Source organism: Orcinus orca, chromosome 7, assembly GCF_937001465.1.
Source record: "Orcinus orca chromosome 7, mOrcOrc1.1, whole genome shotgun sequence".
Lineage (NCBI taxonomy): Eukaryota > Metazoa > Chordata > Mammalia > Artiodactyla > Delphinidae > Orcinus > Orcinus orca.
In genome coordinates, this window is record NC_064565.1 from 58,182,983 (window position 1) to 58,208,060 (window position 25,078).

Consider the following 25,078-nt stretch of genomic DNA (forward strand, 5'->3'; position numbering starts at 1 on the left):
TTCTTCATACTTCTAAAGTGTTGTAAAATAAATCTTCCCTTTTATATCCAGAATCTACTCATCCTTAAATTACACCTATAAAGGAGTTTGTTCAGTGCTTACTAGCACATTGTAAGCACTCTACAGATACTACTCCACACTACTTTTTCCTGCCCCTATTTCAAATCCTAACATAGTCAGTTCTGCTATACTGCTTGTTTTGAAAGCATGCATTTATTCCATTCAGTTGATACATTAGAAGACAATTTGAACATAACATCAGTTTCACCTTTGCCTATGCATGCTCTTGTCTACAAGAAATACTGAGTGCAGAAAACCATACGCAGTTGAACAGCTTTACAGGAATACACAAAAATTACACATACCCAGGGGAGTTCCCTGGTGGCCTGGTGTTAGGATTTGGCACTTTCACTGCCCCATGGCCCAGGTTCATTCCCTGGTTGGGGAACTGAGATCCTGCAAGCTGTACAACACAGCCCCCCCCCAAAAAATTTACACATACACACACCTCACACATCTACTAAGCTACCTCAGTTCATCACGTGTGTTATGAGCCACGCCTAAGTACAGTTTGTACTAAAACTTTCCATCTAATTTCATATCACCCCCCTTGCACTAACTTTACAGTAACTCACAAGCTATAGCCCTACTGACATTCACTTCCACAAGCAAACCCATGATTTTCTCAAAGTGCTGTATTTAATTGTCGTATTTATGTATTTCTTAACTATTTAACATGTGTGAAAGCTCTGTTGCTATTCCTTTTTTTTTTTTTTTTTTTTTTTTTTTTGCGGTACACGGATCTCTCACTGTTGTGGCCTCTCCCGTTGCGGAGCACAGACTCCAGACGCGCAGGCCCAGCGGCCATGGCTCACGGCCCAGCCGCTCCATGGCATGTGGGATCTTCCCGGACCGGGACACGAACCCATGTCCCCTGCATCGGCAGGCGGACTCTCAACCACTGCGCCACCAGGGAAGCCCTCTGTTGCTATTTTTATTAGTTTCCTATCTTTTTTTTTTAATGTGTCACTGATGAAGTTTTTGAGTTTTGTGCCCCTAACCCCATTTTTCCTATAAGCCATGTGGTTTTTATTGTACAGTTTTTCATGGCACAGTGATTTATAGAAATGCATATGTTGGGGGACTTCCCTGGCGGTCCAGTGGTTAAGACTTGCACTTCCAGTGCAGGGGGCGTGGGTTCGATCCCTGGTTGGGGAACTAAGATCCCACATGCCATGCAGCAGGGCCAAAAAATTAAAAAAAAAAAAAGAAATGCATATGCTGTCTAACAGCAGAACTGACTGTGCTTCTCCAAACCTTTTCTACTTTACTCTTGTCCTTATTGACCATATTCACTAATAAATCCATATACAATTTACAGTCAGAGTTTCTAGAAAATTTATTACAACTCAATGTATGTTTTCAGATGCTGTTTGCTGTTAAATTCACACTTGTTGGTCTTATTTTCCAAATAGACAGTAAACTCTGTGAAGGCAGAAGTTTGCTATGGAACTTCCCCATTTATACTCTACAGTTCTTTCTCTCCATGTCCTGGCATCATGTTAAATATATATCTATGTACTATTCACTTAAACATACTTGTTGATCTGAGAAGGATAAAATTTCAGATTCCCGATGTGCCTAAGTCATATTTTTAAATTTAGGTTAACACAAATTTTGACACTCAAGCTACATTCTGTTAGAACTATTATTGATATTGGCATGTCTCTATTTTTTTCTTCTTACTCTTCTGTTTTTAACTGCTCTTTCTCAGTCATTTTATCTTTTTTTTCTGAGCAGATTCATAGGAAAAGGGGACATAAATTAAATTTCACTAAAAAATAATGTTGAGAAACATGAAAAGAGGGAGCCTTTCAACCTTAGAGCTTTCTAGGTTCTATTCCAAGGCATCCTCCCTAAAAACACAGTTTATTTTCCTTTTTTCAAAAATTAATTAGTTAATTTTTTTTGCGGTACGCGGGCCTCTCACCGTTATGGCCTCTCCCGTCGCAGAGCACAGGCTCTGGACGCGCAGGCTCAGTGGCCATGGCTTACAGGCCCAGCCACTCCGTGGCATGTGGGATCTTCCCGGACCAGGGCACGAACCCGTGTCCCCTGCATCGGCAGGTGGACTCTCAACCACTGCGCCACCAGGGAAGCCCCTATTTTCCTTTCATAGTTCATATCGTCTAATACTTGGGCAGATTATATTACCCTAAAAATAGTTATAAATCTTTTTTATGATCTTCTATATTGTTGTGATATTTTGCTTCGCTCAAATGCTTACATGAAAAGTGAAGTGAAAACTAAATAATGGTTATTTGAAATATATTTAATACATTAGGTGGGGAGAATGGGCTTGCTTTTTTTTTTGGGTAAAGTTAGATTGTTTATTTGAGATTTTTCTTGTTTCTTGAGGTAGGATTGTATTGCTATAAACTTCCCTCTTAGAACTGCTTTTGCTGCGTCGCATAGGCTTTGGATCATCCTGTTCTCGTCATTTGTCTCTAGGTATTTTTTGATTTCCACTTTGATTTCTTAAGTGATCTCTTGGTTATTTAGTAACATATTGTTTAGCCTCCACATGTTTGTGTTTTTTACATTTTTTCCCCTGTAATTTATTTCTAATCTCATAGAGTTGTGGTCGGAAAAGATGTTTGATATGATTTCAGTTTTCTTAAATTTACTGAGGCTTGATTTGTGACCCAAGATGTGATCTATACTGGAGAATGTTCCATGCGCACTTGAGAAGAAAGTGTAATCTGCTATTTTTGGATGGAATGTCCTATAAATATCAATTAAATCTATCTGGTCTATTGTGTCATTTAAAGCTTGTGCTTCTTATTAACTTTCTGTCTGGATGATCTGTCCATTGGTTTAAGTGAGGTGTTAAAGTCCCCCACTATTATTGTGTCACTCTCAGTTTCCTCTTTTATAGCTGTTAGCATTTGCCTTATGGATTGAGGTGCTCCTGTGTTGGTGTATATATATTTATAATTATTATATCTTTTTCTTGGATTGATCCCTTGATCATTTTGTAGTGTCCTTCTTTATCTCTTACAACGTTATTTTAAGGTCTGTTTTATCTGTCATGAGTATTACTACTCCAGCTTTCTTCTGATTTCTATTTGCATGGAATATCGTTTTCCATCCCCTCACTTTCAGTCTGTATGAGTCCCTGGGTCTGAAGTGGGTCTTTTTTTTTTTTCCTGTGTTGTACAATATATCCTTGTATCTTATTTATTATTATTTTTTTATACAGCACATTCTTATTAGTCATCAATTTTATACACATCAGTGTATACATGTCAATCCCAATCGCCCAATTCATCACACCACCACCACCACCACCCCGCAGCTTTCTGCCCTTGGTGTCCATATGTTTACTCTCTACATCTGTGTCTCAATTTCTGCCCTGCAGACCAGTTCATCTGTACCATTTTTCTAGGTTCCATATATATGCGTTAATATACGATATTTGTTTTTCTCTTTCTGACTTATTTCACTCTGTATGACAGTCTCTAGATCCATCCACGCCTCAACAAATGACCCAATTTCATTCCTTTTCATGGCTGAGTAATATTCCATTGTATATATGTACCACAACTTCTTTATCCATTCGTCTGTCGATGGGCATTTAGGTTGCTTCCATGACCTGACTATTGTAAATAGTGCTGCAATGAATATTGGGGCGCATGTGTCTTTTTGAATTGTGGTTTTCTCTGAGTATATGCCCAGTAGTGGTCTTGCTGGATCATATGGTAATTCTATTTTTAGTTAGGTTTTTTTTTTTTTTTTTTTTTGCGGTACATGGGCCTCTCACTGTTGTGGCCTCTCCCGTTCTGGAGCACAGGCTCCGGACGCGCAGGCTCAGTGGCCATGGCTCACGGGCCCAGCCGCTCCGCAGCATGTGGGATCTTCCCGGACCGGGGCACGAGCCCATGTCCCCTGCATCGGCAGGTGGACTCTCAACGACTGTGCACCAGGGAAGCCCTATTTTTAGTTTTTTAAGGAACCTCCATACTGTTCTCCATAGTGGCTGTGTCAGTTTACATTCCCACCAGCAGTGCAAGAGGGTTCCCTTTCTCCACACCCTCTCCAGCATTTGATTGTAGATTTTCTGATGAAGCCCATTCTAACTGGTGTAAGGTGATACCTCATTGTAGTTTTGGTTTGCATTTCTCTAATTAAATTAGTGATGTTGAGCAGCTTTTCATGTGCTTCTTGGCCATCTGTATGTCTTTTTTGGAGAAATGTCTATTTAGGTCTTCTGACCCTTTTTGGATTGGGTTGTTTGTTTTTTTAATATTGAGCTGCATGGGCTGTTTATGTATTTTAGAGATTAATCCTTTGTCTGTTGATTCGTTTGCAAATATTTTCTCCCATTCTGAGGGTTGTCTTTTTGTCTTGTTTATGGTTTCCTTTGCTGTGCAAAAGCTTTTAAGTTTCATTAGGTCCCATTTGTTTACTTTTGTTTTTATGTCCATTACTCTAGGAGGTGGATCAAAAAAGATCTTGCTGTGATTTGTGTCAAAGAGTGTTCTTCCTATGTTTTCCTCTAAGAATTTTATAGTGTCCGGTCTTACATTTAGGTCTTTAATCCATTTGGAGCTTATTTTTGTGTATGGTGTTAGAGAGTGTTCTAATTTCATTCTTTTACATGTAGCTGTCCAGTTTTCCCAGCACCACTTGTTGAAGAGACTGTCATTTCTCCATTGTATATCCTTACCTCCTTTGTCATAGATTAGTTGACCATAGGTGCGTGGGTTTATCGCTGGGCTTTCCCTCTTGTTCCATTGATGTATGTTTCTGTTTTTGTGCCAGTACCATACTGTCTTGATTACTGTAGCTTTGTAGTATAGTCTCAAGTCAGGGAGTCTGAGTCCTCCAGCTCCGTTTTTTTCCCTCAAGACTGCTTTGGCTATTCAGGGTCTTTTGTGTCTCCATACAAATTTTAAGATTTTTTGTTATAGTTCCGTAAAAAATGCCATTGGTAATTTGATAGGGATTGCATTGAATCTGTAGATTGCTTTGGGTAGTAGAGTCATTTTCACAATATTGCTTCTTCCAATCCAAGAATATGGTATATCTCTCCATCTGTTGGTATCATCTTTAATTTCTTTCCTCAGTGTCTTACAGTTTTCTTCATACAGGTCTTTTGTCTCCCTAGGTAGGTTTATTCCTAGGTATTTTATTCTTTTTGTTGCAGTGGTAAATGGGAGTGTTTCCTTAATTTCTCTTTCAGATTTTTCATCATTAGTGTATAGGAATGAAAGATTTCTGTGCATTAATTTTGTATCCTGCAGCTTTACCAAATTCATTGATTAGCTCTAGTTGTTTTCTGGTGGCATCTTTAGGATTCTCTGTGTATAGTATCATGTCACCTGCAAACAGTGACAGTTTTACTTCTTCTTTTCCAATTTGTATTCCTTTTATTTCTTTTTTGTCTCTGATTGCCGTGGCCAGGACTTCCAAAAACTGTGTTGAATAATAGCAGTGAGAGTGGACATCCTTGTCTTGTTCCTGATCTTAGAGGAAATGCTTTCAGTTTTTCACCATTGAGAATGATGTTTGCTGTGGGTTTGTCGTATATGGCCTTTATTATGTTGAGGTAGGTTCCCTCTATGCCCACTTTTTGGAGTGTTTTTATTATAAATGGGTGTTGAATTTTGTCAAAAGCTTTTTCTGCATCTATTGAGATGATCATATGGTTTTTATTCTTCAATTTGTTAATATGTTGTATTAGATTGATTGATTTGCATATATTGAAGAATCCTTGCATCCCTGGGATAAATCCCACTTGATCATGGTGTATGATCCTTTTAATGTGCTGTTGAATTCTGTTTGCTAGGATTTTGTTGAGGAATTTTGCATCTATATTCATCAGTGATATTGGTCTGTAATTTTCTTTTTTTGTACTATTTTTGTCTGGTTTTGGTATCAGGGTGATGGTGGCCTTATAGAATGAGTTTGGAAGTGTTCCTTCCTCTGCAATTTTTTGGAAGAGTTTGAGAAGGATGGGTGTTAGCTCTTCTCTAAATGTTCGATAGAATTCACCTGTGAAGCCATCTGGTCCTGGACTTTTGTTTGTTGGAAGATTTTTAATCACAGTTTCAATTTCATTACTTGTGATTGGTCTGTTCATATTTTCTGTTTCTTCCTGGTTCAGTCTTAGAAGGTTATACCTTTCTAAGAATTTGTCCATTTCTTCCAGGTTGTCCATTTTATTGGCATAGAGTTGCTTGTAGTAGTCTTTTAGGATGCTTTGTATTTCTGCAGTGTCTGTTGTAACTTCTCCTTTTTCATTTCTAGTTTTATTGATTTGAGTCCTCTCCTGCTTTTTCTTGATGAGTCTGGCTAATGGTTTATCAATTTTGTTTATCTTCTCATAGTACCAGCTTTTAGTTTTATTGATCTTTGCTATGGTTTTCTTTGTCTCTATTTCAATTATTTCTGCTCTGATCTTAATGATTTCTTTGCTTCTGCTAACTTTGGGTTTTGTTTGTTCTTCTTTCTCTAGTTCCTTTAGGGGTAAGGTTAGATTATTTATTTGAGATTTTTCTTGTTTCTTGAGGTAGGCTTGTATAGCTATAAACTTCCCTCTTAGAACTGCTTTTGCTGCAGCCCATAGGTCTTGGATCGTCATGTTTTCATTGTCATTTGTTTCTAGGTATTTTTTGATTTCTTCAGTGATCTCTTGGTTATTTAGTAACGTAGTGTTTAGCCTCCATGTGTTTGTGCTTTTTATGTTTTTTCCCCTGTAATTCATTTCTAATCTCATAGCGTTGTGGTCGGAAAAGATGCTTGATATGATTTCAATTTTCTTAAATTTACTGAGGCTTGATTTGTGACCCAAGATCGATCCTGGAGAATGTTCCGTGCGCACTTGAGAAGAAAGTGTAATCTGCTGTTTTTGGATAGAATGTCCTATAAATATCAATTAAACCTGTTTGGTCTATTGTGTCATTTAAAGCTTGTGTTTCCTTATTAATTTTCTGTTTGGGTAATCTGTGCATTGGTGTGAGGTGTTAAAGTCCCCCACTATTATTGTGTCACTGTTGATTTCCTCCTTTACAGCTGTTAGCGGTTGCCTTATATATTGAGGTGTTCCTATGTTGGGTGCATATATATTTATAATTGTTATATATTCTTCTTGGATTGATCCCTTGATCATTATGTAGTGTCCTTCCTTGTCTCTTGTAACTTTCTTTATTTTAAAGTCTATTTTATCTGATATGAGTATTGCTACTCCAGCTTCCTTCTGATTTCCATTTGCATGGAATATCTTTTTCCATCCCCTCACTTTCAGTCTGTATGTATCTGTAGGTCTGAAATGGGTCTCTTGTAGACAGCATATATATGAGTCTTGTTTTTGTATCCATTCAGCAAACCTGTGTCTTTTGTTTGGAGCATTTAATCCATTCACGTTTAAGGTAATTATCCATATGTATGTTCCTATGACCATTTTCTTAATTGTTTTGGGTTTGTTTTTGTAGGTCCTTTTCTTCTCTTGTGTTTCCCACTTAGAGAAGTTCCTTTGGCATTTGTTGTAGAGCTGGTTTGGTGGTACTGAATTCTCTTAGCTTTTGCTTGTCTGTAAAGCTTTTGATTTCTCCATCGAATCTGAGTGAGATCCTTACCAGGTAGAGTTATCTTTGTTGTAGGTTCTTCCCTTTCATCACTTTAAGTATATCATGCCACTCCCTTCTGGCTTGTAGAGTTTCTGCTGAGAAATCAGCTGTTAACCTTATGGCACTTTCCTTGTGTGTTATTTGTCATTTTTCCCTTGCTGCTTTCAATAATTTTTCTGTGTCTTTAATTTTTGCCGATTTAATTACTGTGTGTCTCAGTGTGTTTCTCCTTGAGTTTATTCTGTATGGGACTCACTGCGCTTCCTGGACTTGGGTGGCTATTTCCTTTCCCATGTTAGGGAAGTTTTCGACTGTAATCTTTTCACATATTTTGTCTGGTCCTTTCTCTCTCTCTTCTCCTTCTGGGACCCCTGTAATGCGAATGTTGGTGTGTTTAATGTTGTCCCAGAGGTCTCTTAGGCTGTCTTCATTTCTTTTCATTCTTTTTTCTTTATTCTGTTCCGTGGCAGTGAATTCCATCATTGTGTCTTCTAGGTCACCTATCCATTCTTCTGCCTCATTTATTCTGCTGTTGATTCTTTCTAGTGTATTTTTCATTTCAGTTATTGTATTGTTCATCTCTGTTTGTTTGTTCTTTAATTCTTCTAGGTGTTTGTTCTTTAATTCTTCTAGGTCTTTGTTAAACATTTCTTGCATCTTCTCGATCTTTGCTTCCATTCTTTTTCCAAGGTCCCAGATCATCTTCACTGTCATTATTCTGAATTCTTTTTCTGGAATTTTGCCTATCTCCATTTAGTTGTTTTTCTGCGGTTTTATCTTGTTCCTTCATCTGGTACATAGTCCTCTGCCTTTTCATTTTGTCTGTCTTTCTGTGAATGTGGTTTTCGTTGCACAGGCTGCAGGACTCTGTAGTTCTTCTTGCTTCTTGGGCTTGCCTTTTAACGAAACCAACTTCAGTGTATTTCTCAGGAAAGAATCACAATGCAAAATAAATATAAATTGGAGCTGGTGAATAAAGCTTTGTTAATCATGGGGAAGAGCATTACTATGTTTTGTCAAGTAATTTTAACAGCTGTATTCTGTGCTTATGTGGAATATTTTTATTTTGTCTCCATATTATATGGCCTCAGATATTTGTATTTAGAGTTACTCATATGCATTATGAATTTATTTTCTTCCTTAGGTTTCTTTAAGTTTGATTCTCCCCCCTCAGGTTTTTAGTGTATGCAAGTAGGTTTTTCAGTTTGCATACCCATACTGCCTCACCATCAACAGTGGTTTTGGTATCAGATAAACAATTGGACTCATGAGACAAGATAGGCTTCACTCAGCACTAAGCTTATTTATCATTAAGAAAGGATATAGGACAGGAAACAGCACAGCTTGAACAGCAGCGTCATATTAGAGATGTCATGAGCTCTAGGCAGAACTTGCATATATCCTAGGCATCTCAGCTTAATAGGTTCGTGGTCCTGAGGAGCATGACTGGGTGACGAAGACTACCTAATAAGTTCATTGAAGCTATTACCTCTTGAGTTCCTTCAGCTTTTATACCTTGTTCCCATTCTCCAGTGCAGCAGCACCTCTTCGGTATCAGAGAAATAATCTTAACAGTGAACCACAGACCCTTGGGCAAGTACACAGTAACTCCAGCCAGATTCTCATTTATCTCTGTAACTCAGTACACTCCTATAAATTCTGAGTTAAAAGAGGGACTTCCCTGGTGATGCAGTGGTTAGGAATCCTCCTGCCAATGCAGGGGAGGGACACTGGCTCGATCCCTGGTCCGGGAAGATCCCACACGCTGTGGAGCTTAGAACTAAGCCCGTGTGCCACAACTACTGATCCTGTGTGCCACAACTGCTGAAGCCTGCATGCCTAGAGCCTGTGCTCCGCAACAAGAGAAGCCACCACAATGAGAAGCCTGTGCACCACAATGAAGAGTTAGCCCCCACTCACCACAACTAGAGAAGGCCCCAATGCAGTCATAAATAAGTAAATACGTTTCAGGAATAATTTGGCCAAGTGCCAACCAAGTGCCAAATCCTCAGGTGTTCTGAAGCTAACAGAAAGGTTACAAACCAGCTGTTAACCCTTTCAATTAAGGTCTGTAAACAGCCAACAGTCAGTCCAAAGATATTGTCTTTGTTCTCTTTGATTTTTTTTTAATTATGGAAAATACTAACATGTACAAAAGTGATTGAAATTGTATAACAAATTACCCATGTTCATTACCCATCTTTACCAGTTAATTTATGGCTAATCTCATGTTACCTGTCCTTGGACAGTTCTCCATTTCCTGTTTGAAGTAAATTCTAGGCATAACATTTTATTGATAAATATTTCACTATCTCTAAAAGGTGACTCTTTTGAAAAAAATAACCGTACCATAATCATATGCAGACATATATACACATATGTTCCTAAATGTCAGAAATCCTTAACAGTGTTCAAATTTCTAATTGTTTAGTTAATGTTAATTTTTTGATGTTTGAATTTGAATCCAAATCAGGTTCAAACATTTGGGTTGGTGTTGTAAATTTTTTTTGTTTTTAATAGATTATCCCACCATTTCTTTTTATGTTTCTTGAGATTTATTTGTTGAACAAGCTAGGTCATTTGTCCTGTAGTGTTTCTTTCCCATTATTGCACACACTGAATTTTACGGATTGCATCCTTCTGTTATGTAATGTGTTGCTTCTGTGCTTCTATTTCATATAACTTTGTAGTTAGATCTAGAAAATTGATCAGATATAGTTTTGATTTTTTTAAATTCTATTTGATGGGAGCAAGGGTCACTTAGGACAGGTTGTCTCTGTGCTCTGCAGTGGCCATTGGTGGGCAGTGCCTCCTTAGGAGTTGTGAAATGGTGATATTCTAACTCTGTAATTCCTTATTCATTTATTCTTGGAGTACTTTTGATAAAGAGCATCTTCCCTTCATCTTCTATTTGGTTAGCCAGTGGAACAATTCATATACGATAAGAAGGATAAATGATTTATATTTTATTTACCTATATCTGGATTCTAATGTATTTTCTGTTCCACTGTATTGTAGTTATCCATATATCAATATTGTCCCAGCTTTAGCCTGAATTCACTTACTTCTTTTTTAATTAAGGCATAATGGACTGAAAATATCCTATTGATTTCAGGTATACAACAGTGATTTGATATTTTTATACATTACAAAATGATCACTATAATAAGTCTAGTTATTCTCTGTCACCATACAGGGATATTACAATATTATTGACTATATTCCCTGTGCTCTACACTACATCCCCATGACTTATTTTATAACTGGAAGTTTGTACTTCTTAATCCCATAAACCTATTTCCCCACCCCCTTAATCGCCTTCTCCTCTGGCAACCACTAGTTTCTTCACTGTATCTATGAGTCTGTTTCTGTTTTGTTATGTTTGTTCATTTGTTTTGTTTTTTAGATTCCACATATAATTGAAATCACACAGTATTTGTCTTTTTCTGTCTGACTTATTTCACTTAGCATAATACCCTCTAGATCCATCCATGTTGTCACAAGGGGTAGGAGGTCCTTCCTTTTTTATGGCTAAGTAATATTCCATTGCGTGTGCGCGTGTGTGTGTGTGCGCGCGCGCGCTACATCTTCTTTATCCATTCACATATCAGTGGACACTTAGGTTGCTTCCATATCTTGGCTATTGTAAATAATGCTTCAGTGAAGGTTGAGTTGCATATATCTTTCAGAATTAGTGTTTTAGTTTTTTTTTGATAAATACCCAGAAATAGAATTGCTGGGTCATATGGCACTGCTATTTTAACTTCTTGAGGATCCTCCATGCTACTTCCCATACTGGCTATATCAATTTACATTCTCACAAACAGTGCACAAGGGGTCCCTTTTCTCCACATCCTCACCAATGCTTGTTATGTGTTGTCTTTTTGATAATAGCCATTCTGACAGGTGTGAGGTGCTATCTCATTGTTTTGATTTGCATTTCTCTGATGATTAGTGATGTTGAGCATCTTTTCATGTGCCTGTTGGCATCTGTATGTCTCCTTTGGAAAAATGTTTATTCAGGTTCTCTGCCCATTTTTTAATCAGATTGTTGAATTCACTTCTTTAAGTCCACCATGGTTGGAATTAGAATACTGTTAGGTGGGCGAAGCTCTGTCCAGTCTGTCATATCTTCCTCCATTTCCTGGTTAACCTCACTTATTTGTGTTAGTTTCCTCATCCTTAAAGCATTTGAGTTTTGGGACCCCTTTTAAAATTAAACTTCCTTAACCCAAAATAAAATTTAAATTTGAAATTACTTTTTGTAGAGACCCCAAAACATATTTATTAATCATTGGCAAATGACTACCACTACCCTCTGTTGTAAGTCTGCTGTTCAACCAAAGCTAAATTTCTTAATCATTAGAGGAATACTCAGGCATTGAATAAGCCCATGCCAGTAAAATCGTGTTTCTTATCTTTCCACATTCATGCATAGTATTTTTTCTATTACTTCTCTCCTACAGTTGTACTTCCAATATTGATAAGAGAAAAAGTTGAAAACTACAAAAAGATTAGAATCTGGGATTCTTGAGTGTTATTTCTGTGCCTTTAAAAAAGTATGTTATTCATATGATTCCTAAAATTAACTTAGTTTAATGTTTTAGATTTACCTATTACTTTTCCAGAATTCTTTAGATATAAATATAACTCTGCCCCATGAGTCTGTAGATCTGGATTCTAATCTTGAGTCTTAACTCCTTTCCTGTACCCCTCAGGTCAAATAGCTGGATGAGCTAAGTGTTAAATACTGGACTTTGAGAATCTGCAAAAAAATCTAAACTTCCACTTACAAAGTTTGTCTAAAAAGTGTTCACCAAACCATTTTGCTTTTTATTAAAGCTAGGAAAGAAGAAAAGAAAAGGCATAAATCCTCCTCCTCCTCCTCCTCATCATCCAGTGACTCAGATAGTTCAAGCGATTCTCAGTCCTCTTCTGATTCTTCTGATTCTGAAAGTGCTTCTGAAGAGAAATCAAAAAAAAGAAAGAAGAAACATAGGAAAAATTCTCGTAAACACAAGAAAGAAAAGAAGAAGCGAAAGAAAAGCAAGAAAAGGTCTTAATTTACTTTTACAGTACTGACTTTGTATTCTAATTCCCTTCTGTTTATATATAAATCTATTGGGATTTTGGATCAATTATATGGAACATGAAAATAGTGAGAAATGTTTCATAGCATGAAGTATAAGACCATTTTGATATTCTACAGTCTATAGATTAAATTTGGGGACATTCATTTTAATTTTCAACCAAACCATTCAGTTCATTTTGTCTGAATTCAATGACCTTTTGGTTATATAGGTTTGTATTTTATGGGAGGAATATAAGATTAGTGAGAATTATAGGAAACCAATGACTGTTTTATTTTCTGTAGCAGTCTCTCGCTTTTTTGTTCTTTATTTTTTTTCCTCCTATGATAGCATAGGGTAGAAAGCAGATAATGTCAGCATATTTCTTTTCTTTCCTGTTTTGTCTGAAATAATCTATGGTTGTACTAAAACTCATCTTTATAAACCTGTTGCCTCTAAAGCAGTTTCTTTACCTATATTTTCAAGTATTTTAAATTTATCAGAGGGCATTGCACATGAAGTATCATATTTTGGTTCCATTTTATTGGAAAATATTTTTTGAGAATGTGATAACAGAAACATTTGGTTTTGGTTTTTGGTTGGTTTGTCAGAGGAATGAGTATTTTCCCCATGTAATTGCATTTTTGGTCAGAGGTCGGGGACAGAATGATGCATATATTGTACATATTACAAAGGAAAGAAATACCAACAATTGGAAAATCGGGGTAGGTACATAATAACCAAGTGGAATTTGTTGTGTGTGTTTCTTTTAAAGCGCATCTAGTGAAAGTGAGGCTGAAAATCTTGAAGCACAACCCCAGTCTACTGTTCGTCCAGAAGAAATCCCTCCAATACCTGAAAATAGATTCCTAATGAGAAAAAGTCCTCCTAAAGCTGATGAAAAAGAAAGGAAGAACAGGGAGAGAGAGAGAGAGTGGTATGTGAATATGTTTATTTTATAAACTGGTCTACATTCTCTACCACAGAACCTTTCTTTTTTAAAAAACCATTTTTGCTTATTTTAGATAAGGTTTAATTGGTGACCTTGTCCCAAGATTGAAATTTCTTAATAGGATAATGTTAGCAAGGCTCCTTTTTGCTAACCACATAGCTGAAAAGATAAATTGACTTAATTCAGACAGATTTTTGAATAAAAGTTACATTAATTAAAAAAAGAAACAAGCACTGCAAATGGCAAAAACATATTGTTAAGTGGCATTCCAAACAAATTCCATTTAAAACAAGTGTTTTACTCTGTTATTTGTATACATTAAACTTTTAAGCAAGTAAGAACCTTTATTCTTCAGTTTGTCTGATGGGGGAAAATGCTGTTTTCCTTGCCTGGTTTACAATATTGTGGTATTGAAAATTGACAGCATATTCAAGTACTTTGAAAATTTTTCTACATAAGTTCACATTATTAGTATTAGAAGTTGTTGGTTCTTGATGAATCATTTTAATAATTATGTCCAAAGATAGAAAAAAAGATGGGTATCTTTCTCTTATTTATAATTGGAAATAATGTATTTAAAAGTGGTAAAATTCTGAACATTCCCCCTATACTTTCACAATACAGTAAAAATATAAAAGTAAGTCTTGGTTACTTGAATTGGGATAATTTTGATGGATTGGATTGAGTTTATTCAGTTAATAGGAAATTGCATGTCTAAGGAAGTAAACATTAAGGAGAAGATATTTGAACTACTTTAGAATGCATTTTTCAGATATAACATACACAGATATTGTTAGTGCTAATTAAATATTAACTCATTATTATTTGAAAATAAATAGTTTCCCTTTCTGGTATAAAGCATGATATTAAACATTTTGCTAATTCAGACCATCTTGTCTCTGTTTAATTCACATTAATTACATTTCTCTATAGTTTTATTACCAGTGAACAACTGCTTATAGGATAGTAAGATACTTTAGAATCAGATAGCTTTAAAATTGTTCTCTCAACAGCATGTAGCCTACTCTGAGTTCCTTAGCACTATCAGGTTGACTTCATCTTAGTGATGTTATATAACAGTGTTTCTCAACAGGACACAGTTGGCATTTGGGAACAGGATAGTTCTTCATCTACACACATTACAAGATTTTAGCATTCCTGACTTGTCACTCGGTACCAATAGCACCCTCTAGTCATTGACAGTTGTAAAAATGCTCCCATACTTTTCCAGATAACTACTAGGATTGATAACATTCCTGGTTGAGAACCACTGATTATATATGTAAGACTTTAAATTTATTAGTTTAGATCAGTAAAGCTATGTTCTCCAGATTTATTTTTATAAAATAATGTTTTTTAATTTTCCCTCTGCTTCCTTCTAGTAATCTACTTAACTCCCAGCCTGCTTCATACCAGAGGCGACTTTTAGTTACTAGGTCTGGCAGGAAAATTAAAGGAAGAGGACCAAGGGTAGGTGATTCTTTTCCCAGAAGTTCTAATAGTATTGCATTTATCTTAAATAATCCTAGAGTGTTTCTTAAGTATTGTTTTATACATAAGTAGTTAAAATTTAGAGTAGATACGGATGTTGAATTATATGTTCTCCTTTTATAGTAACTTCTTTGTGTTGGTTCTTCCACATTGAAAATCCATGGGATGTTAATGGATTTTACATGTACATGGTATAAAATGAGATTGAGGTCTTTCTTGTACCCCTTTGTTACTTCCTGACCACTGTGTCCCTATGCTTGTTAAAAATTAACCCTATTCTTATATTTCATACTCTTTCTCTTCACTGGATTCTCCTCATCAGAATTTAAATATCTTCTTGTTTTTTCAAAACTTTTAACCAACGTGGCTATACTTAGTATATTATTTCTTCACTTCCTACTTGTTCCTCAGCCATTTCAGTTTGTCTTCTGCCATTCTGCTGAAAACAGCACTTGCTTTATGGTCAGTTCCAAGTCACAGAATCCATTGGATCCTTTCAGTCTTTGTCTTATTTAATCTCCCTCCTTGTAACACTCTTTTCCCTTTGCTTCCATCATCTTTTCTTCCTGTCTCTGGCCAGTCTGTCTTAAATTTCCAATGCTAGTTCATGCTCTTCTACCTGATGTTTAAATATTGTAGTACCTCAGGGTTCTAACTCTTCTCACTTTGCATATGCTTCTTGGGCAATATAATCACTCTCGTAACTTCACTGGGTACCTGTATGCTGATAACTGTCAGTTTTTCATCTGCCTTTCTGGCATCAAAGGTTTATTTGATGACCATTTAGGTGCCTAATGGGCACTTTAAACTCATCATATACAATGGTAAGCATAAACACTTCTTCAGGCCTGACCCTCCTTTAGATTTCTGGTCTCAGTGACAGACACTACCACCTGTGCAAGCACTTAAACCTGAAGCCCAAGAATCATTTTGTTTCTCCCCTTTTCTTTCCTACCTTATATAACTTATCCATCACCAAATCCTGTCTGTTCAACCTCAACCTCCTAAATACTCTGAAATGTATCTGCTTCTCTCAAGCTCCACTCCTACCATCTTAGTTCAGTTCACCATTGTATATTCTCTGAACTATAAAGGGCTTCCTAACTGTTCTCATAGCAGTTCTCAAACTTTTTTGTCTTCGGACCTCTTTACACTCTTAAAAATGATTGAGGATTCAAAAGAGCTTTTGTTGATGTGGGATATAGCTATCGATATTTACTGTTTTAGAACTTAAACCCAAGACATATTTAAAACAAGAACATATAAACACACATTTCATTAGCAATGAAAGCAAAGATATCAAACCACATTATGCCTCATTGATTTCCTACCTGACAATTGGGAAATTTAGTTATTTTAGAAGGCATGGAAATAGCAGACATTTTTGAACCTAGAAATATGTACACTTTAGCAATTGTTATAATGCTTTTATATTTTCATATATTAATTTTTCCCCTCTTTTTTTAAAGCGTTATCGAACTCCTTCTAGATCCAGATCCAGGGATCGTTTCAGACGTAGTGAGACTCCTCCACATTGGAGGCAGGAGATGCAGAGAGCTCAAAGAATGAGGGTATCAAGTGGTGAAAGATGGATCAAAGGCGATAAGTAAGATTTAACTCTTATTTCAAATGCAGTAACAAGTATTTTTTTTAACTATTTAAAATTATTTCATTTAAAGCCATTTCAGTTGTTTCTGAATGTCTTAAGGAAAATAGAATATCATTTCAGCAATAATGGACACCATTGTTTTCCTAATAAACTTTCCCCAAAACTTTTTTTCTTCCTTTTTTAGGAGTGAGTTAAATGAAATAAAAGAAAATCAAAGAAGCCCAGTTAGAGTAAAAGAGAAAAAAATAACTGATCATAGGCATGTTTCTGAGAGTCCAAACAGAAAAAGTGAAAAGGAAAAGAAAGTTAAAGATCATAAATCTAACAGCAAAGAGAGAGACATCAGAAGAAATTCAGAAAAAGATGATAAATATAAAAACAAGGTAAAGAAAAGGGCCAAATCGAAAAGTAGGAGTAAGAGCAAAGAGAAATCCAAGAGTAAGGAAAGAGATACAAAGCATAATAGACATGAAGAAAAGAGGATGAGGTCAAGGAGTAAAGAAAGGGATCATGAGAATGTTAAAGAAAAAGAAAAGTCTGATTCTAAAGGAAAAGATCAGGAAAGGAGTAGAAGTAAAGAGAAGTCTAAACAGTTAGAATCCAAAAGCAATGAGCATGATCATAATAAAAGTAAGGACAAGGACAGACGTGCACAGTCTAGGAGTAGAGAACGCGATGTAACTAAAGGCAAACACAGTTACAATAGTAGAACAAGGGAACGAAGCAGAAGTAGGGACAGGAGCAGAAGAGTGCGGTCTAGAAGCCATGACCGAGATCGCAGCAGAAGCAAGGAGTATCACAGATACAGAGAACAGGAGTACAGGAGAAGAGGAAGGTCACGGAGCCGAGACAGAAGAGCAACGCCAGGAAGATCAAGAAGTAAAGACAGGAGGAGAAGGAGGAGAGATTCACGGAGCTCAGAGAGAGAAGAAAGTCAAAGCAGAAACAAAGAAAAATACAGAAACCAAGAAAGTAAAAGTTCACACAGAAAAGAGAATTCTGAGGGTGAGAAGAGAATGTACTCTAAAAATCGTGATCATAGTAGCTCAAATAGTAACAGGGAAAAAAAGGCTGATAGAGATCAAAGTCCATTCTCAAAAATGAAACAAAGTAGTCAGGACAATGAATTAAAGTTCTCAACTTTGAAAAATAAGGAGGATGAGAAGACCAGATCCTCAGTGGAAAAAGAAAACCAAAAATCAAAGGGTCAAGAAAATGACCACACACATGATAAAAATAAAAAATTTGATCATGAATCAAGCCCTGGAACAGATGAAGACAAAAGTGGATGAATGAGGTATATAAACTTATTTCCATTCTGTCTCAAATTTTAAGTTTTAGAGACTTGCTGATGAATCCCCTTTATGTTGTTTTCTTTTCATTGTTTTGGGTTTATGTTTGTCCTTTTTTTTTTTTTTTCCAATGTGGACTTTATTGAGTCGATCTTTTGATAATCTGCAACCTGGATAATTTGTACTGCAAAAGTTTTAATAAACTTGAAATGAGAAAAACACTTTGGTGTAATACTGTGTGCTGTGTTTAACTATTTCATGTATGCATTTTTGTGTTGCAACAATCAGCCAGTAGCAAACATGCTTTTCTACACCCTGATTTGTGTGATCGGCCAGTTGGAAACAAACATAACTGATTGTTGGAATACATTGTTACAAAAGCTTGTGTTTCTCATGATTAAAGTAACCTTAGAAGCCACTAGGTAGACGAAATCTTGTGTAGATTTTTCTATAGCATTTATAACAGAGGCTTGCAGCAGCAGCTTTTAATTACACAGAAGTGGGACCCTAATAACTTGAGATATTAAGTCATTACTTTTGATTTCATAGTAATTTGTGCTTTAAAATAGATATTTATATTGCACTTCATGTTACTCTTTATATTTCTACCGGTAGCTTGTTTCATATTAATATTTTTCCTCTTTAGTTTTGTTTTACTTCACTGTCTATAAATATAGTTGAGTATTTTTTTTCAGTTGATGTACTGATTGGGCTTGGCTTGCTGTTACACAGCATCTGACAAGAACTGTACCTTGAAGATCAGGTTGTAATTCTCAATTCTGTGTTGCTGTTGGTCTGAAGAGATGAAACTTGCTTTGGGGGAATGTTTTATTATTATTACCATTACCCTTCTCTAAAATGAAAAAAATAGTTTTCTCACTAAAACATACCACTTGTGCAGGTCTTTATGTTAGACAGATTCTAAAAATTGTTAGTATTGACACATTAACTTAGATTTCTCTTTTTGGCCACTGACCTATATAGAGTTGAGTATTAATGTTGCATTTTTTTTTTTTTTTAACTTGAACTGACTTCTCTAACTCTCATAACTGTGAGCTTCAACTGGCAAGAAAATGCATCTTTTTTTATCTATGTATCACAGTAGGCTGTAGCATGTTTATGACTCTGGTTTCTTCTATTCAGGGGGCTTTATACCGTAACTGTTAATCATTATTTTAACTTGGCATGTATAGCATTGCCACATAGAGTAGAAAGTAGCAAAATTTGATAGCTTATAGTGTGAAACACTAAAGATATCCAAAGTCCGTTTAGAATTTTGTGTGTGGTATATTGCTATTTTAGTGATGTGTGGCCTTTTATTCTGTAATTTCTCTTCTAAATAAAATGTTGAACATACAGTAAACACAAAACCTGCCTCATTTGAAAAGAAATTTCAGAATTCCAATTAGTAGTTGCCTCTAGAGTGCTTTTGTACTTTACTATTTGTCAGTAGTGTCAAATACCTACTCTGTTACCAAGGTAGCTCCTTCGTAAACCCAGTAGCTACTCAATGTTATTTGTACTGAGCAAAGCAATGCTTATTAGCATAGTACTTCCGTTATTGATTAAAACAGTAATGATACATTTGGCATTGTGGTAGCCATTTATATAACAAATAGGGTAATGATTGTTTGCAATATCTTGAAACAAACATCTGTAGCAGAGTCTTACCAAATTTTTTTCCTGATGGTAAAAGTAATAGATGTTTATGATAATCCAGGGTGGTTGATTCCTTAGAGACTTTGACCACAAACCTTAGAGATAATTGAGTCTTGAGTCCCCAAGCTGTATAATGTTAATATATTTTAAATTAGTTATTGTTTGTCTTAAATTCAGTAAACTGCATTTAAAAAGTCTTTGTTAAACTATTTGAGCTTCAAGAAAGGTGCTGTTTAAGAAAGGATTTCTAATAATTATATTTTAAAAAAAAAAAAACATGCTAAGTAAAAATACTTCTATGTTGTCTGATCCCGGAGCTTTATCCACTAAGAATTATAGACAAGTAACCATAGGGGGAAAAAATAGTAATTTCGTTAAGTAGTATTCTGTTTTGGTCATCAAAGAAGCAATTCCATGCTAAACATTATTTATAAGCCTTTAAAAAAAAACTTTGTTAGCTGTTTTTACAATAGAACAGATATGTGAAGGAGTTGAAGTGAGAGATGACAATCAGCTAGATTTTATTTTCAGAATATAAATAACATTTAGAAAATGATCAAACAGCATTAATTGTACCTCATCTGCCTTTGCATCTGAATAGTACACCAATCAAATGATCCTTTCATTACATTTTTAATAGTTGTGCAACCTTTAGTTTTTACTTTGAACAACTTTGTTTTCCTAAAAGTCAACTATTTAATTCTTTACTGCCAAATTGATAATAGTTTGAGCTTACAGTTTACCTCAAAGTGTGTTTGATTTAATATCCTCTTAAAGATAGTTAGTTTGTTTTTATTACTTGATTGGCAATATATGAGAAATTTTTTCATGATTATTTCATGTGAATTCTTTTTCTGGGTAAACCATCTGCCACAGAAATTGACACTGCAGAGTGATTAATGTTAAAGAGCTTGTAGAGAAGCTACTAGGTTGCTTTAAAACATTTTTAAATTACTCTATAGGTAGTGAGTTCATAGAGCATTGTAGTTTCTAAGTTTCTTAATCAGATCCCTCACAGAAGTTTCAAAGAATTTGTCTTATAAATCCATCTTTGCACAAGTGTAATATTGATTCATATTGGCTTTGCCTAATGGCCTTTGATTCTGTACTCAGTGGGAGATATGAAACTGAAAAGTAAAAATTTCTTAATATTGGGGACGGGAACACACTGGGCTTCTCATGTTTTCAGTAGTAGTAATTACTGACAGTTCTAATTTGTTTTCAGGTTAGTGTGTGGAACAAATTAGTATGGTTTTAGTAGTTGATTTTGCTTTACTCTGGGTGGCAGTATTTTTCATCACACTTCGAACCTTTATGGAATTTGAAAAATTCCATCAGCAAGGTTGGAGAAGGGAGTTGTTGAGGGGTTTTGTTTGTTTTTATGTACTGGGGGGAGTGGTGGGATTGATTTGTGTGTCTGCCCTGCCCCCCTTTTTCAAGCAAATTCCTATGTTTACCAAAAGCACATGCTGTATATTTTGTTCCCCCTTTGTGTGTTTATAGTATTTTGAAGGATAAATGAATTGGGTATTTGTATGTGGGTATATTAAAAGTTATGGCTGCTCTCTTTACAGAAGGGAAAAACAAATGAAGTTAATGCACTTCTTTTCCTAGCTCAGAAGTCACTGTGATGTATATTTTTTTAATGAAATTTAGGAATAAAGCTGTTGTTGCAATTGTATAATTAGTTTCAAAATGCTGCTTCTCTTATCATTAGTCTAGTAACTGTTAAACTGTTTTCTGCAAACTGCATTTTACAGAATTTAAACTCTGAAACTATCAACTTTTATAGTTAAACATTGTATAAAATAAACTATACTATCATAAACAGTTTGTTTTTGTATTTTTTAAATCATTGTATTAGCTTATTCGGCCTTTATTTTTATTAAAAGCTAAATAATGAAGATAAATCAATTAAAATAATACTTTTATTTTACCCACAGAAATTGTATTAGGAAAAAACTGAGCAAAGAGTTTAACAATGTTGAACTTCTTTTAAGAATTTAGCCAGCAGTGACAATTTCCAGGTTTAGGAATAAGTTCTAGTGTAACTGTTTAATCATAGTGCTTCACATTGCAAGGTGTCTTTTGCCTCAGCAGACTTTTAAGGTTATACATGGAATTTGCATTTCTGTCAACTGGAATGCTACTATTTGCTTTTTAATTCCTCCAAATTTCTCAGCAGCAGGAACACTGTATTATATTCTGTGCCTGCCAGCTTTAATATAACACTTACCATTGTAAAGCCATATAAGTGTTAATTGAGTTTGTAAAACAGATTGTCTAGTTTTTGGTTTCTTGTTTATTTTTGGTTTTAGGGAAAATTAACCTAGTTAACTTGAGAGTTAGTCACTGAAAATATATATGCTTAAGTAAAAACGTTCTGACCATTCAGTGGTTTATATGTGTTAGCAGGTGAATATTATTAAACTCTCAAATTCTGGAGTGTTTTTAAATGTTTTATTAAGCCAGGAGAATATGTAAAATGTGAGTGCTTCATATGGACTGTGCAAATTTGTTATTAAAATACTTTTAGTTTCAATGTGCTTTTTCTATTTTCATTGCTTTCTAGGTTTCTTTCCTAAACATACTTCCTAACCTAGTACTGTGTTTCTTTTTTAAGTGTGGATTCATAATTTTCACACCTCCCCCACCCCACCAAGTCCTCTCAATACCCAAAATGTCCTAGTTCCAATTTACATCTTTGCCACAAATTTTAGCTATGGTTTCTTTTTATCAAATTAGCAGATCAGAGCAGTTGTGTACTAATAGGTGCAGGTTGTACAATATTATGAATATACTTAATGCCACTGAATATTCTTAAATGGCTAAAATTATACATTTGGTTGTGTATGTGTTTTATCAAAATAAAAAATGGAATCTGACTTAATCTTGAATGGGGAAGAATCAGATCAGACATAATTGTACTTAGATGAAAAGCAGCTTTATTAACAAATTATAAGCATATAATTCACTTGAATTTGTAGCTCATAATATTAGCTATGACTTAGTCTTCTTAAAAATAAACTTTTTTCTACCATGTAAAACCTAGCCTTCCCTTAGACTTTTGAAAATTATTATATTTTGATCCCTGAGAGGTATAAAAAGGGAGCTGGACTCCAGTAATATCATTTGCCTGATACCTGGGTCTTAATACACCTCTGTCCACAAAAACTGGCCCAGGACCACCTCCAGGTCCTTCCTGTACAGCTTTTACAAGAGGATAAATATACTTGTTTGTTGATTCAGACTCAGATTCAATTACTTCTCTGGCATAATCCTGAAATTCCTTCTCCTTTTCAGCCACAAGAGCTTCAGTAAGTCTGCAGTACTCTAATTCTGCTTGTTTTGCTTGCAGTGCATTAAATTTATTTTGGGCCTATTTGGGAAGGAAAGAAAAAATACACTTTGTATTAGTAAAAAAAAAAAAATCAATTTTTTAAATATATGTAGCATTTGAAGTTGCAGATAGAGCTTTCTAAACTCATTGATATTTGACAAGTCCTGACTTAACAACTATATACTATAATTTATTTCATAAATTCTCCCATGCTTCTCACAACAGTATCATGTTCAAAGTAGTGGCTCAGTATTATGTGATGGTACATCTTTAAACAATGCAGCATGAAATTAAAAATCAAATAACCAAGTTTAAAATCCTGTTTCTACCATTTAGAAGATGTGTACTTTGACAAGTGTAGAAGACATAATAATCAATCGCTGTCCCCATCCATCCACTATTCTGAAGGAATGCACCCAAACCCACTGTCCCAAATCAGCCAGATACACCATGTGACTGAGCCACATAAGATTAAGTCAGCAATGAATATCTGAATTAAGTGGTTAAACCAGTCACATTCTCTTTCCTAAGAATTTGAAGTTGGAACAAGTGACATTTATCAATGTTGGAGCTAGGTAGAAATAAGCAATCTACCTACCAAAAGCCAGTTTACTAACGTTTCATAATTTTTTTCTTTTAACTTTATAATTTACAAAACCATTGTTCTTTTAACTGCTTATATGAGGTGACTAATGGGTTTTTAAAGATTTCTATAAAGTTTTGGTTGACACCTTTTCCTTGTGTCTTCTCAGAAGCATTTTAAGAATGCTGAGTATCAAAAATTAAGATTTTGTCTACTTATGAATATAGTATTCATGAAAATATATTTCAAACTCAGTAACCAACACTTCAGCATAAAATAGTAGCTTAAACCTGATATATCTACCAGGAATTGAAATTTGTGAGGAAATAAAACAACCATATGAATACAAAATAGCAAATTTTTGTTACTGAGTGCTATGTTTCAAAACAGGCTTTCATGCTATATGTTGAATAGGGGATAGGATACTAGGAGTTTGAAAAATAGAAAATGATATTCAATAACAGGAAAAAATCAGAGAGACTAAGAACTATCTCATCAATGGTAAAATGCTGTAATTTGGGATCTTAACAAGGAGCAGTTGGGATATACTGTATTGGTTTGGTAGCAGTTTTGTAGAAAGATGTTGAGGGAACAGGGAGAAATATTTGAAGTACAGAAAAGAAATGAGAATGGAAGGAAAGGTAACCATAATGGAATACATGACTGGTACCTTAAACTTTATATACATTAAGCATAAATACAGATTTGTAAAGAAACTTAAAATACTGGTTTAAAACCCTAAAAATTATAACACATGGGGGTAAAGTAACAAATACCTTTGGAGGATGCTAGAGAGCTAATTATTTTGAAAACTCGAAAATACAGTTAAAGAATCAAATATCCTGTCTTTTCTTTTAAAATTGTACTGCAGAGAAACTGCTGATCATGAAAATTTCTTTGAAAACTTCAGCAAATCGATGAGAAGGAAGCAGAAAATACTGACATTTTTCCACCTGATGAATTAAATCTAGGTAACAATCATCAAAGGCTGTTTGTATCACAGAAAGTGAGACAACAGTCATTACATGCCTTCTAATGGAAATACACAACACCAGTTACGAGTTTTCACCAAAAAACTGAACCTGAATCTGACCTAAACTAGATTTTACATGAAATGTGAGGAACAATACTACCCTGCAGGGATCCAATCAGCAAAATGCAGACTATAATAATTCTAAAAGATAAGAAACCCTGTTCCTTCAACAAATAAATTGCAAGATAAACATAATGGAGACAAGGAGGGAGAACCTAAGACAAAAACAGAGGATGGGGGTGGAGGAGGAGTTATAGGTTAAAAGAAACTTGAAAGACATATCAACCAAATAGAATATATGGACCCTGTTTCATCCTCAAACAAAAACTAAAAATATTCATGAGACAATCGGGGGGAAATTTAAATGCTGAATGTTAATTGTTTTATATTTTTGAATGTTAATTGTTTTAGATGTTTTA

The 25,078-nt window shown here is 35.1% G+C and overlaps 2 protein-coding genes across 5 annotated transcripts in view; one reads left to right on the top strand and one right to left on the bottom strand.

The window, feature by feature from the left end:
- PPIG (peptidylprolyl isomerase G) overlaps positions 1–19,994 on the top strand; it is a 42,820-nt gene extending 22,826 nt beyond the window's left edge. For 3 of the 4 annotated variants that reach the window (XM_004267277.3, XM_012532153.3, XM_049712258.1), the window contains 5 exons: positions 12,474–12,687; positions 13,476–13,637; positions 15,035–15,122; positions 16,613–16,749; positions 16,937–19,994. In XM_004267277.3, the coding sequence (XP_004267325.1) occupies positions 12,474–12,687; positions 13,476–13,637; positions 15,035–15,122; positions 16,613–16,749; positions 16,937–18,044 (1,709 nt within the window). In that variant the 3' untranslated portion in view covers positions 18,045–19,994. The remainder of the gene's footprint in view (positions 1–12,473; positions 12,688–13,475; positions 13,638–15,034; positions 15,123–16,612; positions 16,750–16,936) is intronic. The other variant, XM_033423521.2, reaches the window with a different exon arrangement.
- A 2,633-nt stretch (positions 19,995–22,627) lies between these two features.
- CFAP210 (cilia and flagella associated protein 210) overlaps positions 22,628–25,078 on the bottom strand; it is a 36,776-nt gene continuing 34,325 nt past the window's right edge. The window contains exon 9 of the mRNA XM_004267278.3: positions 22,628–23,082. Within this exon, the coding sequence (XP_004267326.1) occupies positions 22,738–23,082 (345 nt within the window). The 3' untranslated portion in view covers positions 22,628–22,737. The remainder of the gene's footprint in view (positions 23,083–25,078) is intronic.